The 18,813-nt window shown below is 41.1% G+C and overlaps 1 protein-coding gene across 1 annotated transcript in view; it reads left to right on the top strand.

The window, feature by feature from the left end:
• The first annotated feature begins 7,509 nt into the window (after positions 1 to 7,509).
• The window catches only part of BCKDHB (branched chain keto acid dehydrogenase E1 subunit beta), a 132,723-nt gene continuing 121,419 nt past the window's right edge, over positions 7,510 to 18,813 (top strand). The window contains exons 1-3 of the mRNA XM_075414461.1: positions 7,510 to 7,707; positions 10,309 to 10,386; positions 12,913 to 12,981. Of these exons, the coding sequence (XP_075270576.1) occupies positions 7,536 to 7,707; positions 10,309 to 10,386; positions 12,913 to 12,981 (319 nt within the window). The 5' untranslated portion in view covers positions 7,510 to 7,535. The remainder of the gene's footprint in view (positions 7,708 to 10,308; positions 10,387 to 12,912; positions 12,982 to 18,813) is intronic.

Here is an 18,813-nt window from a genome sequence, read left to right as displayed (position 1 = left end):
ATTCCCTATCTTTTTACATGCACCCACCTGTCCATCAGCCTGGGTATCTAAACCCATCACTTCAATCTTCTTGTAACTATGCTGTGTAACAAGTCCTTATTTGCAGCTGGACCCAGAGAAAAGCCTAGCCCTTACAACAAGGAATCCAGGCTCCCAAAAGCATAATAAAGTTTCTTGCCTTCCACTAATGCCTCCTGGAATTAGCCCGGCCTAGAGGCTACTTCCAGCCGTCAGGCTTAGCCTGACCAGAAGGAGAAGTAGAGGTTAGCAGTAAAGACACAACTATGGCGAGACTGAATTTTTAGGGAACTCCCAGTAGGGTGAATATGTCTTGGTTTTCTTCTCCTTTGACAAAAGGATTGCACAGAAATGAAATTTGAAACAGTCTTAATGAAAGCAGTGAGCCCTGTTGGTAAGTCATTTAATAATTAACTAGAGAAAGCTCTTGACAGTTCACAGTAGGAAAGAATTCTGATTCAAAAAGGGTGGAGAGAACAATCTGACAGATCTGTATTTCAACATACGTATTACCTTTGAAGTAAATCTTTATTGTTTCCTGCCACCTAATGGCGTACGTGAAAAATTACAAAAATTACAGTAAGACCATTCTGAAGTTATGCTATTTCTTACAGGCTTTAATATATTTATTTAAATACATATATGTATTTAAATCTGTACATAATACAATCTGACAGATCTGTATTTCAACATACGTATTACCTTTGAAGTAAATCTTTATTGTTTCCTGCCACTTACTGGCGTATGTGAAAAATTACAAAAATTACAGTAAGACCATTCTCAAGTTATGCTATTTCTTACAGGCTTTAATATATTTATCTAAAGAAAAAACAAGGTTATGGATAAAAATGTGAATGACTATTACTATTACTGGCTTTCAGTGAGATCCAGGCTGCCTAATTTAGTCTAAATTCTGGTTGTTAGTGAAGCTGTCTCTCTACATTAAATGCCTGTGCTGCCTATGGGTGCCTCCAAAAACCTGCTACAAGATATTCTGTTGATCTAAATTAAACTTAGGCAGAAGTTTGTCATACACCTACTTGAAACAATTCTTTATATAAAAATTAGAAAGACTCAACAAACAGCATTGTCATAACCTAGTTGTTTTTTTGAATGAGGCGCAAAAATGCTGAACCAAACTTAGATTTCCCCAGAGCCATATGAACTGCACGAGTGCTAAGGATTCCTGCTTTGAGTGGTAACCAACAGAACTTGCAGGTATTGTGTGGTTATGAAAATCTTTAGTCAAAAGAGCACATAGATACTCTTTTTATGTTAAAATTAAAAATGCACCTACACATTTTTTTGCTGGGATGAAGAAAAAGGATTGGGTGAAGGGAAAAAGAAATAATAATACATACCACAACCAGCTACCTTATTTCAAGATGGCTGCAGCTGGGTGACTGCATTGGTGCAGAAACCAATGCCACAGTGACTGCAGCATTAGAATCTGAATACGATCCAATAACCAAAACCTTTCTAAGTTAGCCTAGGAACAAAATACCTAGAACATCCTCTAACTGCAAGGATGATCAAGCTAAAAGGGAGAGGTATGTAGAAGGAAAAAAAAAAAAGCCATTTGCATAACATTTAGGAGAACTGACAGCTGCATATGGGGTTTTGCTTTTATAAAATTAGTAGCAGAGGCATCCCTAGAGTATGATCTATTTTTGGGTAGCTTTGATTATTCACACCCTGAACACAATTCTTTTCAATCTTCTCATGTTGAGAGCAATGAAATGTGGGCCTGGATACTCCACTCGTTTGTGCAATACTGCCTCTCTGGCAACTGATACTGGTTCCGCAAATTGACAACTGATGCACGGAAACTGACGTCTCCATAATTAAAAGTCTAAACTTTATAATTGTGTGGCAGGAGTATGACTTTTACTCATTCACTTGCTGGTGGAGTATAAATTCTGTATGTTCAATTTACAGAAATTACTATTAACATTATGGGGTGAGATTTACTATTTTGTAACTGATCACAGCTCCCACTCCGATCAGCGGCGTGAGGTCAGTCTGTGGCAAGGTGAATGGAATCTCAAACACATACTTCAACCCGTGGAACATGTTGCCTGGTACACGGTTATCTCTAGAGCAGTACCCACCGGCGCAGGCGGAACACTGTGGAAACCTGTAGGGAACTCGTGTGATCTGAAGGTGACTTCTTTAGATCACATGACTGTTACTTAAAGCCAACTAAACTGAATAGAACTGTATCTTCTGGCAAAAGATAATTCGTGGACAGTGGATTTTCCTTTCTGTTTTCCTTTTGTAACACACTTCTACCTGCACATGTGATAAGGTTTACAGTTTATTATTATTTAAATCAGAGCTAATTCTATCAGTCTGAATAAAATAAGTAGATACTCCTCTAATAAAAGTAACAGCAGCAAAAATACAGAATTATGCTTCAGACTTACCTACAGAGGACAAAATGCTTCATAAAGGCAACTTATTTAAACACACACAGGAACTGCACTGTGCTCTAGAGGAACGACAAACTATGGGGAAACAGTGAGGCTTTGGCTCAGTGGGTTCCTGGCACAAGTCGACCCATCACATGTTCTTATTCTCCCTTTTTTAACTTCCACCGAACACAACCATACTATAAGCAGGCGTCAAATCTGACCAGTATACTGCAGTATATTATCAAAAAATCAGAGAGGCATTCCAGCATGTTTTATATATGATCTGCTGGATGGATATGTTTTATCCCAAGAATCCTGAATACGGGACTTCTGTGTACTTGGTTTTTGAGCAACTGCTTCTGATGTCAGTAGTGTGTATACATATGTATGAAGAATCCATCTCTCCACTCATTTCTGAATGTCATTGACTGAGACTTTTTGGCATACCTTCTGGATCAGCCAATTAGCAATTATCGCTTATTAGTGAAGAACAACAGATATTTTAGAACTCGAAGGTACTAATGTGATTATTTCAGTATGAACTCACCCAGCAGTTTTAGCATCAAGATTATAACTTTTGTTTGAGCTATAGCACATCTTCTACAAAGAAATCCAGTTATTACTTGAAGAATGGAAGTGACAAGAATCCAGCATGTTCTCAGGTAAATTGTTCCTACATTCAATTATCCTCAAGATAAAAATGTGGTCCTTATTCCTCGTACAAATTGGATTTCATTATGACGTTTTTTGCATTAGAATTATGAGCTGTCAACTATTAGAAATCATTTCCCTGTACAGGTATTTCTAGATTGAGTCACAGCAGAAAACAGAGTTAAATATGCTCTGTGGTTTCAAAGCAATTAAAACTGATTGAATTAAAGAGAGTGGGATTCTCTTCCCGTAATTATGAAACACCGAAACGTCTTATAAAAAAAGCTGAATAATGTCTCTGTGGATAGACACCACTGTTTCTAGCATTGTTTCACTTAATGTTAGGAATTACTCATATCATTTAGAAATAGGATTGTCTTTCACTCAAGTGTGATCATTCTGGTGAAGTGTTTAAAAATCTAAAAAGGAATTGGGGATGAAAGCCACAGTTACTATTCTAGACTGAGTGGGAAGCACTGTCTGAACAGAGGTGGGTGACATGGCAGAAATAACTGGATGATTTCTGACCCTACATGTAAATCAGCACAAAACTACTCCATTAAAGTTTCTTTTCCTTTTTTTCTTGCTCTTTGCCAGACTACAACTTGGCTAGCTCCAGATGCAGCGCCCTTGGTCTGCTTTTTATCAAAGTCTTAAAATAATAATTCCTCTGCAAAACTGTAAAATGGTCCCTGGCATTTATGCTACCTAAAACGAAACCACTCACTTCTAAGTCCCTTTTCTCAAAACCATTGCTGCTCTGCTCTTGTTCAGTTTGCCTTACTTGTTCCTAGGGGTAAGACTATCCTTTCTGTTCACACATCTAATCTATTCAGAACTGATAATAACAACAGTCAGGCCAAAAGCTACATCTTCTCCTTTCCACGGTATGCTTTAGAAAACAATTCCTCAGTTATCTGTACCCAAGAAAGAGATGACTTTCCCTAACCAGCAAAATAATCTGTTCGTGTGAGTGAGGGAGTAGGGACAGGGGAGAAAACATATCCAAAGTACCAGTAAATTACAGAAAAAGAAGGATGAAACAGATAATAATTAGGGTAGGAGGAAGACAGAAGACAGCAAAGGAAGCAACAAAACAGCTGTAATGCCAAGACATAGCATGAGCATGACAAGAGTGCTTACTAGCAGCTCCTATAAGAGGTGGTGAATCAGCTAATCGACTGCTGGGGTGGAGAACATGCTACAAAATTCTTTCAATGAGCCACAGAGCAGCAAAGAAAATGCACAGCAACACCATAGCATGGCAGACGGAATTGACAAGAACACAATAGTGAAACCACACTTGAAGGAACGCAACAGAAACCACCGGGATGCCTTGTCATCTACAGAGATATAATTTAAATAAAGCTTAGAAGGGCTCTAAGGTTCAGCTGCAAGCTATGTCCAAATTTTGAGAGATTTTGGAGTAGAATAGTAGACAAGGAGCCACATGCTCATGTCAGAGTCCAATACTTGCCATTTGTTCATAATTAGATCCATGTCAATGCGAGGTAACAACACGGACTTCAAAGGAGTTACATCCGATTAATGCTGGCATAAACATGGGCACGATCTGGTCCCTGTCAGTAAGGTCTGCAGTCATCATCAGATCCTCACTAATTGCTCTGCATGATTATTTAGAAATAATAGTAATGACTGCTAGAGTTTTTTAATGGTTGTCAACAACACTAAGGATGCACATAATGACTAATACACGCAGATGGGGAATGTAGCTGATTTCAGCTCTTGAAAGTCTGGTACATAGATTTAACAGAAGCGGCCCCAAGTGAGTGAACAACTTCCAAATGAGAATGCTGTCTTCAAAACATAATTCAAGTTGCTGAAATATCATAACAAATACCAGGAACAACATGGATATAATTATTACCCCATCAGAGCTGAAAAGACACGAATGCTAGGACTCATCTCCGCCAACATTTTGTCCAGCCAAAGTACTTTTGGATAAACTTCTTTGCTTGCCCATTTCGCTTCTTAGTACCAGTGCAAATTCCCAAGGCCATATGGACAGACTACGTTTTGTACTCAAAAGGCAATAATAATTTAGGTGGCAAGCCTTATGTCCAGATACTTTTTTCTCTTTCATCTGGCTCTGCATAGCAGATGAACAGGTTTTACTGAAGGTATTTTTTCTTTCTACCCTTCATCATAAATGCTATACCTTCCTCTGTACGATACTGGGCTGCACGACCATCCTTTTCCTTTTCAAATTCCATTTCACCAGACGTAGGAGACAACAGTCACTGAACTAAGACAGCAAGGAGTATCCTTTATCTGCCTGTGCTGAAAATGGAAGCCTCTCCTGGAATATCTGACCAAGGTTAGTGCCACATTTCATAAACAATACAGCATGACAAATACTAGCTGTACATAAATGGAATATATCTCACAGTTTATAGTTTGGGCTTAGGAATTCACAGGTCCAACAACTGACATATTAATAACAGATGACAGACTTACATAGTAATACCTTTCTACACTATCTGTTCTCCATTTGTAAGTTTTGCAGATGTGGCCACAACAATGTGCAATATAGCTAAATTCCTCCTACTCAAACACATTGCTTACTGAAAGAAATACAATCATTCGAATAATAAACTTGGATTGCTTGTAATCTCTTCTACTATTAGCCATACAAACAAATGGTGATATATCATTTGATGGTTATAATTTTTGGTACATACTAAACTTTTTCAAATTTGTACGTTTTGCCTTTCAGTGGAGTTGGAAGCAATCTCCACATTTGACATTTATACTCCTATCTCATTGGCGTGATCGCTTTTCTACTGTATACTAAAATTCTTGCCCCCTTTAGATACTCATTAGTCTTTTGCTTCCATGGGATATACCGGGATATGTTAGAAGAACTTGTTTAATCCCACGATCTCGAGTGCTTTGTCAGGATAAGGATAAATGGCATGTTAAAGAGCAAGCAGCTGGTCTCCCCAGTTAGCAGTAGGATTATGCCTTTTACCTTGCATAAATCCCCTAAATTAAGAAATTCAAAATCAGCATGAAGAAATATTTTTTCACATAATGTCTAATAAAAAACTGGTCTTGACTAAAATGGTCCCATGGTCATTAACAGGGATATTCAGTAATGGCTTGGAACTCAGATAGAAAAAAAGAATTTCTCATGGTAATAGTGATACGTATTTCATACTAGGTATGCAATATCTCATACTCCAGTGCTTAAAACAAGGCCCTATTCAGACAGGGTTACACATGAGCCCTTTCATTTGAGAGAGACGATGCCATTTATACATCATTCTAGTCTCTAGTCTTTTTCTCTGAAGCAAGGTTTTGGAGTTGAAGAGTTCTTGGAGCAGAGTAAAAATGCTGTCCGGTATGGTCAGTCTTGTAGATATTATCAACACAAGACAAGGAAGAACAACTCCAAGGCGCTTGTCACATGTGTTGGAGACTGCATGGAGGGGTTGCTGGAGAAGCACATGCATGGGCAAGATGCAAGGCACTGGTGAAAGGGCAAGGATTGACGGGGAGGCAACTGAAAGGTGGCAATGACAGACGCACGAAGGAAGAAATGCTGCAATAGTACAGCGAGAAGCTTCACCTGGGTGATGGGAGCATCTGGAGGAGGAATGGGAGTTGCTCACTTTGGTAAGGAGAACATCAGAAAGGATACTTTATAAAACCCGACCAGGAAAATATAAGTACACATGAAAGACTGCAATTTCAATTGCTAAAAAAAATGTAATGAAGGAAGATTATATACAGTATAATATATGCAAGAGAGTTTGGGAGAAGAAAGACAGATCTTGGACAAGACAAAGAGTTAAAACCATCAGACTCCGCGAGAGACTGGATGTCCGGTTCAGAGGGGGTGAAAGAGACGCAGGGAGCGGCTAAGATCTGCAGGTCGTTCTTTCTCCGGCCCACCTGCCGGGGTGGGGCCTGAGGATTTCAGGCATTTGCTGAGTGTCTCTCGATAGCAATATGAAAACCCCAGCGGAAGAAAACAGAAACGCTTAAGCAGAAAGGTCAAGACTTTCGTCGCGGCCACGGCTGTGACAGCACCGCGGGCCTCGCTCCCCGATGCGCCCAGGGCCCGGCACACGGCTGCGAGTGGCGCCGAGGGCAGGGGGGAAGCACCACCCGCCCGGCCCGGCCCGGCCCGGCCAGGCCCGGCCGCCGCCATGACGGCCCCGGCCGTTACCGCGCGCGCGCACCCCCCGCTCCCGCCCTCAGGGCGTGCTTCGCTCGAGCGCGTAGCCCCGCCCCCCCGCGCCCTCACAGCGTGCCTTCCACGCACGCGCAGTGAGCCCTTCCCCTCCCCGGCCTCCCCTCCACCCACCGCAGGGCGGCTTCTGATTGGCCCGTCCCCCTCCCGCTGCCGGCCAGTCAGGAAGCCGGCCCAGGACCCCGCCTCTTTAGAACGCGCGGCGGCCGCGGCGGCCCCTGACAGCGGCGGCGATGGCGGCGGCGGGGCTGGGGCCGGTGCTGCGCCGGGCGCTCCCCTCTGGGACGGCGGGGGCCGTGCGCTGCCGCGGTGCGCTCCGGGGCCGCCTGCACCCGTCGCCGGCCGTGCCGCGACGGTCCGCCGCGCACTTCGCTTTCCAGCCGGACCCGGCGCCCAGCGCCTACGGTGAGAGCTGGGCCGGGCCGGGCTCACCCTCGCTCCGCTGCCAGGTCCGCCCCGCCGCCACCTCCGCCTTCCCGGGGCGGGGCGGGGGGGAAGGGTGGGCGCTTCCCGCCTCCGCCCCCTCGGGCTGCCCTGCCCTGCCGAGGCGGCGGCCGCGGGAACGAGGGTTCCCCGGCGGGGCCGCCGCCAGCCCCGGCGCTGGGGGCGAGGCCCCGGGTAGCGGCGGCCTCCTCCGGGCCGCGTTTCCCCCACTGTCTCCGCCGCCGCGCTCCCACCCGCGGGTTTTCCGCGACAGGCGTGGGCTGCGGGCGGGGAGGCTGCCGGGAGGGCGGTGGTGCTTCAGGCCTCGGCGGTACCGCCCGAGGCGGGGGGGTGGTCGGTGCCATGGCGGCGGCAGGCCTGCCGTGCGCTGCTCGGACCTGCCAGCCCTGCTCCTCTCCGGTTTCAGCGGTAGCGCTTCCAGCAGGAGCGTGATGCCGTGCATCCGTCCCTGGGTTTTTTTACTGCGTGCTTAGGTCAGGGCTGTGGTGATAAACCTGGGGTCAGTGGGGACTGCTGCCTAGGGAAAGGTTTGGGGCGATCCTCGTGATCGTGCGACTGGGACTGAACACAGATCAGCTGGAAATGAACAGCTCGGGGTGAAAGCTGGCGTTTCGACTTAATTTCCGAGGTGCGACCCTGCCAAAGGCTCGTGCTGAGCTCTCCTGGAAGAAGCCTGCCCTCTTTCTCTCACGTGGACTGCAGTGTCTCCGGGAAGGGTGTTATTTATTTGGATGCATTGGTGTTCCAGCTTGGTCATTAATTCTGAGAAGGGTCTTGGCCGTTTCTGTTGGTTGGTGGGAGGTGTGGGTACCCAAGTAAAGCCTGTGTGCTGCAAGGCTCTGCCTGAGATGGTGGTGAAGAAGCCCCTGTGGGGCAGGCCAGTTTTTGTTGCCACTTATTAACAGAGAACTAATTCCCTATGATTTAAAACACACTCTGAATTTCTGTGAAAAATAGCAAAACTAAAATAAAGTAATGCCAGTACTGATCCTGATATTGTTATGATAACGCTTCTCCAACTCCACAGTTCAAATCTGAAGGGCACAATTGGTTTCTCCTGTCCTGCGAGGGCTGGTATGGAGGCCTTTATTACAAGCAAGAGCAGCAGGTCAGAACAGTTAGTGTGAGGAGTTTCTGACAGTTGCTTAAATAATAGGCATTTATTTGTACCAAATACTGGAAGGATTGTATCTTGTGGAAAAGGTAACCCAACTACTAATGTGGATAACCTGGGAAAGAGAGAAACACTGCTGTTCCCCAGCTTTCCCTCCACTGAATTTCTAAATGTTGATTATTTGTAGCTTTCGTGTAATTTGGACAGTTCCCATAATTATTTTTTTTTTTATAGTTTCCATTTCAAAAAGGGCCATGTAAAGCGTAGCAAGTGAAGCTACCAAGCATAGCAATGTGTAAGGATGCAGCTACCCAGCTCTGGTGTGGCATGACACACATCTTTAACAAAAAATGCTGACGTTAATTAACAGCTTAGGAAGATGGGAGGCTGAATGGTTGTTGAGAGATACTGTAGCTACTGCAAACAGAAAGTAGTTCTCCTTTCTGACTTCTAACTCCTCACATTTGTCTGGGATCTTCACCTAACCCTCACTGTGGTTTTTTTTTTTTTCTTTTTTTACCTGCTACGTGTGTTGGTAGGTAATATTCTCCTGGGCTGTGGCTCCTAATCATGACTTAGATTAAGGTTTTTGCCAGTTAAAGAGCTACCAAATGTCAGCCAGGCAATTTCTTGTTCACTCGGTTTCTGATAAGGCATTATTGTATTTGCTTGGAGAATCAGAGTTTCTGAGGACTGGGCTATTGTTTTGTTCCATCTTTGCTTTCAGGCCTGTTCTTTTTTCTTTGCAATGTTGGAATGAAGGGCACTTGAGTAGCCTTTCTTGGTTTTGAAGGTTTTCTTTCAATCCATGCTGCAGAAGATCTTAGTACAGCAGTCTGGTGCATTTGCTTTACCCATTTTAAGTATAGCATCAAGTTTTTTTCCTTCTTTGGTGCATGGATTTGATGCTTCTGACACTGGCTGACTGCAGTCTGGAGATTAGGAAGGTGGTCAAGAAAACTTCTGATAATGGTAGGTGTCTGTTAACAAGAAAGGCTGGAACTTTAAAAATGGTTAAAGAATGATGAAGTAAACTTCATGAGATCTGTTGAATCTTAGCAGAAAGGATCCCAGTCCTCAACAAAATAATGCTTTACTATGGTTTCCTCCTTGGAAAAACTCTTGTATTTGTCATTATTCCTAGTGTTTGACTAAGCATTGCAAAACTGCATTTGCTGTAGCTGAGAACATAGTTTTTGAAAAAAAGGTTGAGTGCAGTAGAGGTTGAGGGTAGTAGAATTATAGTTCATGGGATTGCAATGTATACCATGCTCAATCCCGTCTATCCCGTAATTTATGGTTACTCAACAAATGGATCTTGGGTATCCATAACAGGAATCTTGTTTATGACGGTTAACTAAGTTTTTGGTCATGTTTTGTGCCAGTGCTTTCTAATGTACTTTGTGTTTTGAACCAAATTAAATGGCTAAATAATCCCTTTCACACAGGGCAAACTCAGAAGATGAATCTCTTCCAGTCCATAACAAGTGCCTTGGACAATGCATTAGCCAAAGACCCGACTGCAGGTATACTATACTTATTAGTGTGTGTTGCTTTGTATAAATTGCATTTTGTTTTGCCTATTTGTGTACAGTATTAAATGCATTTCTCATGCCCTTTAAAGTTCTCTAGTAAGTTAGTTCTACACTTCGATCTCAAACAAAATTTATAATCTGTTAATACAACACATTTTTTAATGGATTATATGATCTAACAGGCAGTTGTGTCTTCTGTATTAGTTGGGAGTGTTTTGTTTGAAAGTTGGAACAGAAAGATACGTTGATTAACATGCTTCTGGTATTACTGATGTGAATTGTACTTAAGGGCAGCTTGAGCCCCCAATAAGTAAAGGAACTTTTAAAATGTAAATCTTAGTTTTTAATTCCTTCACAGAATCATAGAGTGGTTTGGGTTGGAAGGGAGCTTATAGATCATCTAGTTCCAACCCCCATGCCATGGGCAGGGACACCTTCCACCAGACCATGTTGCTCAAAGCCCCATCCAACCTGGCCCTCAACACTTCCAGAGAGGGGGCAGCCACAACTTGTCTGGGCAACCTGTGCCTCACAACTCTCATAGTAAAGAATTTCTTTCTTGTATCTAATCTAAAGCTACCCTCTTTCAGCTTGAAGCCATTACTCCTTGTCCTGTCACTCCATGCACTTGTAAAAAGTCCCTCTCTAGCTCCCTTGTAGGCCCCTTCAGGTACTGGAAGGCTGCTACAAGGTCTCCCCGCAGCGGTCTTTTCTTGAGGCTGAACAGAATCACAGAATGTTTGGGGTTGGAAGGGACCTCTGTGGGTCATCTAGTCCAACCCTCCTGCCGAAGCAGGGTCACCTACAGTAGGCTGCACAGGACCTTGTCCAGGCAGGTCTTGTGGAGTCTCCTTCTCTGGAGATATTCAGCCTCCCTGAGCAGCCTGTTCCAGTGCTCTGTCACCCTCAGAGGGAAGAAGTTCTTCCTCATGTTCAGACGGAACTTCCTGTGCTTCAGTTTGTGCTCATTGCCCCTTGTCCTGTCGCTGGGCACTACTGAAAAGAGCTTGGCCCCATCTCATCTCTCTCAGCCTTTCCTCGTAGGGAAGGTGTTCCAGCCCTCTGACCATTCAACTCTCTGTGCTCAAAGAGTGGTATTGTCTTTTTATTCCACTTTTAATTCTTATACAAAACAGGAGGCCTGTTGCTTCTGTTGTCATAACAAAAGCGTGATGATGGCCAGATATCTGAAAGAGATGTTTAATGTCACGAACACAGCTTCAAAAGCTATATGATCTTGTGTAATTTTGGTTTTTCTTTTTAGTGTGTTAGTAACTTTTTGGCACTGCTTGAACCACGCTCAACTTGAAGTCTGACTAATCGTCTAATCTGTTAGGACAAATTCCGTGTTGTCTGTCCACTACTGTGTCTGTATACATTCCCTCTCAATCTACAGCTGTGTTATAATCACCTTTATTAAATTAGACAACTGCAGGTAAGTTAGTGCCAAGCACAGATTTTAGTACCACTTCTGTAGAATCAGTGATATAAAAGGAATTAGAATGTTAGTCCAGCAGGAATCTGATATCATGTATGATCTTCAGCTTTTCAGTTGCTCGAAGGTTCCATTCTTGCTCCTCAGCTTTGCAGGGCTTGATCTTTGCAAAGCCCTTTGCAAGACCATGTGGAAGTTCTGCAGTCCAGACATGCAAGTTGTCGGTATCGCCCTACTTACTGAATTAATTAGTGCTTGTTGCAATAGAAAGCATGTCATTCATGTGTTTTCAGTTGCATGGGAATTGAGCAACTGTTAAGTAGTGGAAATTCTCATACTTGTGCTGATGAGGATTAGAGTCTGTCCAGGAAAATATTTTCAGTGGCTGAACAGAATGAGTAAATCCATGCAAGTTTGCCGATACCAGCATTACATGGGATTTTTTAATGCCAGCTGGTTCAAAAGTGAGTAGCCATATGGTAATGGAAAGACCTTACAAAGATCTTAAGGACATAAAAAAAAAAGCAAATAATATTAAAAATTAATTAGATGATCTGGGGACATACATTAATCATAAACTCCATGTCTGTGTTGGTTTTACATCATTATGCAAGTTATTTTTCTTTAAGTGGTGTCATTAATACGTGTTTTCAAAAGACGACATTTACTAAAATCTTTGGATGAAGAATGCAAATGGTTACCAGTTGAAGCAGAACACAACTTCAACGACTCGTTAGTGATTGAATTTAATTGTTTCTTGGAATTGATTTATTTAGATATTGTGATATTGTAGAATATTTCAGAAAAATAAATAGACGGCTTAATGAAAGCATAGCTGAATTGGTTTCATAGATTCTGTCTTGAGACATAGTTGTGTTGCTGTACTGACTCCTCATTAACCTTGGTTCTTTATTTGTTAGACTATGCATGAGAAACACTTATATCTAGATAAATCTTGAAGTAAAGCGACATGTTAGGTGCTGCTTATGTTAATGTCTCATATAAAACCCTTTGAAACACGGTCATTAAAAATGACATACATTGGGGTAACATTAGTCTTCCCTACTGTTCTTATTTTGCAGTGGTATTTGGTGAAGATGTGGCCTTTGGTGGAGTCTTCAGGTGTACAGTTGGTTTGCGAGACAAATATGGTGAGTTAGCTTTTAAATCTGTCATGGTTTTCAGGTTAGCATCTCTGTTCTTTTGTACCCCTGTATGGTTTGCGGGAGAAGAAAAGAATACGTGGGAGGGCGTTCTTGTAAATGGAGTTCTGTGTTCCTTTCTGCTCTTGGAAATATAAAAAGTTTTGAATCTGTTAACATTTATGCAAGCTTTCAAAACTTTTGAAAAAGAACTTGCTGACTTAATTTCAGCAGTGTTCTATTTCTTCAGCTAACTTTATCAATATAACTTTTGTTTTTTTGACTGCAGTTGGACCCTATATTCATCATTGTGGCCCCCTTTAAATACTCTAATCGACCTAAAGCCCCTTAGCAGCAGTACATGGTGATACTTTTTGGTCCTGTCTGTCAAGAACCACGAAAGGATTACCTTAAAATGGATTTAAAGTCCTTGTTAAATATAATGTTTTTTAGCATGGCCTGGAAAGCTGATACAGAATGGTGCGTTATAGCTGTGCTTGTGCTTTGTATAGAATGTGATTGGTTTACTTGTTTTGGGAGACTCATGTGAAGGCATTCAGAGAAATGGTACCACCTTTGTCTCAAAGAATCTTAGAAGTAGCCTTTATCTGTCCACTAGAGGAAAGACAGATTTGCAAATTATACGAAAAATACGATGGTACTTAATTGTCTTGTACTTCAGACAGCCTTGGTGAGTGCAGTGGAAAAGAAAAAATAGTTACTTGCAGGAACTTTTAAAGCGTTATTAAAAACTTATTCTTAAAATATATTTTTAAATAAGGAATTTATTTAAAACTTGCAGGAGCTTTTAATAATTTCTTGCATGATCTGTCATTTAAATTAATGCATACATTGTGTTTAGTTTGGAAGAAACTTAGTTCTGCTTTTTCTGGGTGCCAGTCTCCTACAGCTGACTATCGGTGATTTTTAAGAAGGGTGAGGAGAAGGAAAAGGTATGCTTGTGCAACAGCATATCATCTGAAAGATAATTATGTGTTACGTTCACAGTTCTTTGTGGATAGAATTTAAGCACCTGCTCTGTGATACCTGATTGGCAAATTTGGAGGACTTTTCAAAGCACTTCACTTTTCTTCCAATTAAGTTTCTTCTTTGGTTATCCATTTGGTGTGGTATCTTTTACGTACTTGTTTTGTTGCGAGAAGTAATGTTATTGGCATGCTAAAAAAAGAATCAGTGTTTCATGCTAGGTAGTACATAGCAGTTTGCAGATCTTAAAAACTGGTTGTGGATACAGAAGAGGTTATAAAATGTTAAGTTTCAACAGTTTACTTTCTTCAAGGCAAAAAAATGACTGGGATGACTTGCAACCAGTGATTACATCTATTTAATTTTCCTTATCTGGAGGAGATGAGTTACTGCTGTCTTGGAGATCAAAGATCCACTTTCTTGGAGTGAACCAAAATAGGGAGAGGAGGAAGACTGTTTTTAAGACGTTTTACAAACATAACCTTATTTTGTCATCTTGTTCCTCTGCTTCAATTATTGTGTGGATGTTTTCTCACTTTCTGGTTTATACGTTCATGTTCACACAGGGCTTTTATTAGTAATGGTCTTCAGTGCTGCGTGTTAGGGTTGAATTTGAGTTCTGTGAATGTGGTGTGATATGTTAACTCTGTTTACTAGACTTCATGTGAAAAAGAAGCCTCTGAGGCAGCAGTTGGTTGCTGGAAAAATGGGCAACAGAAAACTTCATTTGAGAAATAAGTAACAGGAACAGATGGCTTCATAAGCAACTTTCCGTTTTTTTTGGTGAACGTTTCCACTTTAAAAGACAAAAGAAATAAACTTCAAAATATTAAGGTGTTGCTTTGAGGGTTAGTTGTTGGTTTGCTGTGATGTAAGAAAGTCATATAATATTGGAACAAATGAAAGACATTATTTCATTCTTGTCGTGGTGTTTTACTGATGGAGTATTCAGAAGTGCCCATGTTGTTCAGAGACTCTTTGATAGCCCCAGCGTGCAGGGGTACTGTTGGGGTGGGTACTGTTCAGGCAGCGCAACGGGTTATTCACACAGTTATAGTTAGTATGATAAGCAACAGTCACAGCACATCAGCAGCCTAGCTAGAGTCAGATTTGTTTTGTGAGTATACAACAAAGATTTTTAGTGAGATTTTTGAGGAAGGTATAATATGACTTTGGGAATATTTGAAAAGAACTCCTTTAAAGCATGAGGGGCAACATGAGAAATTGTGGAACTACCTATACAAACATTGAACGAGGGCTGATGAAAGCTGGTATTGCTATTTGATCAGAAAGGGTACTGACCTCTTTACTGTGAATAAGAGGATAGAGTTGATAAGGAAAAACTGAGTAGTGCTCTTGTTTCGTGATTGTAAAATAAAATGTGTGGGTACATAAAATGCTGGTGAGATCAAATTGACAGGGTAGGAAACTCTCTCTCTCATTCCTGCAGAGCATTGCAAAGATTGTATTTGCTAGAGGAAAAGTGTGTTAGCTGGAAGAGAAGGAGAAATTTGAAAAGCCTTCTGCTGTTTTCTACTGAAAAAAAATTTGCCTTACAGATTCATTATAGAAAAATCTTCCTAAGATCCCTTTGTCTTGCAGATTCTGAGCTTAAGGTCTAGGTGAGAAGTGAACTGAAGATGTTGACAGGAGAGAAGCTAGTGGAGAAGGCATGACAGGAAAAATAAATAAGAGTTCTTTATGCTGCTGCTGAGGTGCCTGTAAGTAAATGGAGGCAATATCTGATATACAAGTTTGGACAGAAAGAAGTCTGAAGATAAAAGGTGAACTTAGGAGTCATTCACATGATAATTCATCTTTGTAAAGCAGATAAGATGACACAGGTAACTTTTGGCTTCTTTCTTTACTAATAGTGAACTTTTGTAGAAAACAGGCAGTGGCTGGAGAGGGAATAGCAAAGTGAAATACAGGACATACTGGAAATATAGTTACAATGCTGAGGAAGAACCAGGAAAGACTGAAAGTGCAAAAATTGAAGGAATCCAAAATTTCAAGAGGGGTGTGGGTGACTGTCAGTGTTGTCTTGGAGATAAATAAGTTCTGGAAACAATACTTTTTATGCAAAGGCTAGAGTCCATGTGAAACAAGGAGGAATTCCAGACAGAATCAATGAACAAGCAACCAACCTCATGGATCTTACCTATACAAGGAAGATTACATGCACTTACTGACTTTTCTTTCCCCATTCCCTGCCTGCATTTACCATCAACATAATAACTGGAGATATAAGTGATATCATATGGGGTTGTTTCTGTGTTGATATAAAATATGAAGGAATTAATGTTTTTTCCCCTTTCCTGAAAGAGGGAGGGTTGGTGGTTTTTTTGTTTTTTTGGTAGGTAAGCAACATCACTAGGTGGCAGTCTAGGCTTGTAAGTAGTTATTTTGAGACACATTGGTAGTTTCTGTTTTAGCACTTTTATAGAGCTCAAGGCTTAAATATCACCTAATATTATAGTAGGGAGAATTTAGTATATTAATACTCAGTAGCAGTACTATACAGATGTTGCTTGCTAACCAGACTGTTACTGAAGTCTCTCTGGAGAGACAGAGAAGAAATTTGCTTTTAGAATAAATATGTTGTTAAATCTAAAACCTCTTTTTGCCAGGAAACCATTTAAGCCTGAGCGTAGGGTGATGTTGTAATATAAGCACTGCTAGATACCTATACAGTAGTAAAGGAAACCAAGCTCATTGATGTTGTGAGAAAATAAATCCTAATTTTTGACTGGATGAATTTTTGACATGCTACAAAGAATTTTGTGTGAAAAGGTGTAATTGAGGAATCATATGTAAACAAGTCAGTATGTGGAAGCTTCTGTACTATGGCTTAGGATAGTATGTTTGTTCTTATACATCTTATGTCAACATCTGAAATGGGCAATTCCAGTTTTCTGGCATCGCTTTGCTGCTCATGATCCTTCTGTTTGTGTTAGTATGATTTGCATGAACTGAATGCTTAGAAATCTGTTGCTGTGTAATCCCGCTTCCTGAAAATGAGTAGACTCCCTCAAAGTTTTATGTGGAGAGTTCCTTTCAGATAAGGGAAGGGAAATAAATCTTGTGCAGTTTTTTCCTCTGTCCCCTCTCTCTGGTCTTGCACGCTGGAAGGCATATTCTTATTTTATTTCATCTCTCCTTCCTTATCACCCTTTGACATATTTTTTGATTGTTACCATTTTGCAGAGGCTGCATACTCTAACCTGTAGAGTATCTTTATGGAAGTAATGACTGTCTGCTGTTCCGTAGCCCTGCTGTCTGGAGATGTTTCCTGTCTCTAGACCAAGGATGTCAGCTGCATGACTGATAGCCTGCTTCCTTGCCTACTGTATTTTTGAAGACCTAGCTAATGTGTGCAAACATTTTTTTATTTTTTATTTAAAAAGGGAAGTACATTATTATTTCAGTCTTTTGAAGAAAATGCTGTCTGAACGAAACAACTGTACATTTGTCTTTGAGTCTCCAGATAGATTTGGAACAATGTTCTTGAAGTCTGAGTACATGTGTCCTGTTGCTCTGCCTGAAGCATGAAATAAAGTTGCAGCATGTAAAGATCAGTATTATGCAGATGACAAAAATACAGAGGTGACAAGAGGTAGGAATTAGGTAACAGGAGGTAAAGAAATGGGAGGAAAAAACACAGGGTAAGGTAAAAATGGAGAAAGTGGACAGAAGTAATGACTGAGAAACAAGAACAAGCAGAAATAGTGATTGACGAGGAAGGCTACTCAGAAGAATGCCAGAGCACTTTTGTGGGGGGTTAACTCCCAAAAAAGAAAGACCCATCTAGTCTACTGTGGCCAGAAATTAAGATTTTGAGATTATATAAACAGGGGAAGTGAAGCATATGTAATACTTTTCTTGAATACTCTGCTGTCCTCCAAACACAGCTTGAGGGCTTCTTTATAGATAAGTGCCTCTGTGCAGTCACTGGCCTCAGGAGAGCTTTGCCTTGAATACCGTTCTGGTCTATGCTTGAGGAGAGGCTCTAATGTACGCTTACTGCCATGTCAAAAATCTGTCCTTTTTGAGGGTAAGGATCAAGAACATTCTGACTATTTCAAAGACTGATGTTCTGATAACATGGAATAGGATCAGTTCTTTGCTTAGAACTCTGAGTATCCAACAGAAGTAAGGTTGGCTTGGCAGGTCTTTCCCCATAGCAGTACTTTGGGGAGACTGAGTTTTTTGGTTTGTATGTTCACTGTTACAGATGTGATTTGGGTAGGTGGCAGAAACCAAACCTCCACAGATTTTTGAAATGGAAAAATTGAATACATTTAAAAAATTGAAATCTTAGATTTACTTATTGCCCATGTTTGTAATCTCAAAGTAATACACATTTTTAGTAATTCATGTCTCTGCTAACAAATATTTATGTACAGGCTTTCCAATGCCACAGCTGTTTGTAGGTCTTATCAGTTACATGCAGATGTTTTTCACAGATGCAGGTGGTTGTATGTGCTTGGATAATACATTTCAGTGAAGTTATGTTTCACTGAAAAGCTGGGAAGTTGTTATGCTTGACAAAAAGTTTGCACTACAGAGAGGAAAGCTGACCTAGTGAGGAAATGTGCGATAAGCACATGCATGTAACTTGAATTTTAATTCTTTTCTTTCCCTATTCTGTTCAAGCATATAGGCTTATTTTATAAATACTTCCTATGTTTTAATATTTTGATGCAGATAGAAGTGTAGATGAAGTTGGTGTGTTTTTGTTTTTTTCTTCCAAACCATATTAAAAAAAAGTGTGAAATGAATGGGGAACAGATTGTAAATAGGAATTAGTGTCAGTTCAATCAGTCCAGGATATTTTTTTGCAAATTGGAAAAA

This window comes from Opisthocomus hoazin, chromosome 2, assembly GCF_030867145.1.
Source record: "Opisthocomus hoazin isolate bOpiHoa1 chromosome 2, bOpiHoa1.hap1, whole genome shotgun sequence".
Taxonomy (NCBI): domain Eukaryota; kingdom Metazoa; phylum Chordata; class Aves; order Opisthocomiformes; family Opisthocomidae; genus Opisthocomus; species Opisthocomus hoazin.
The sequence above is the reverse complement of the archived record's forward strand: the minus strand, read 5'-3'. Positions and strand labels throughout refer to the sequence as shown.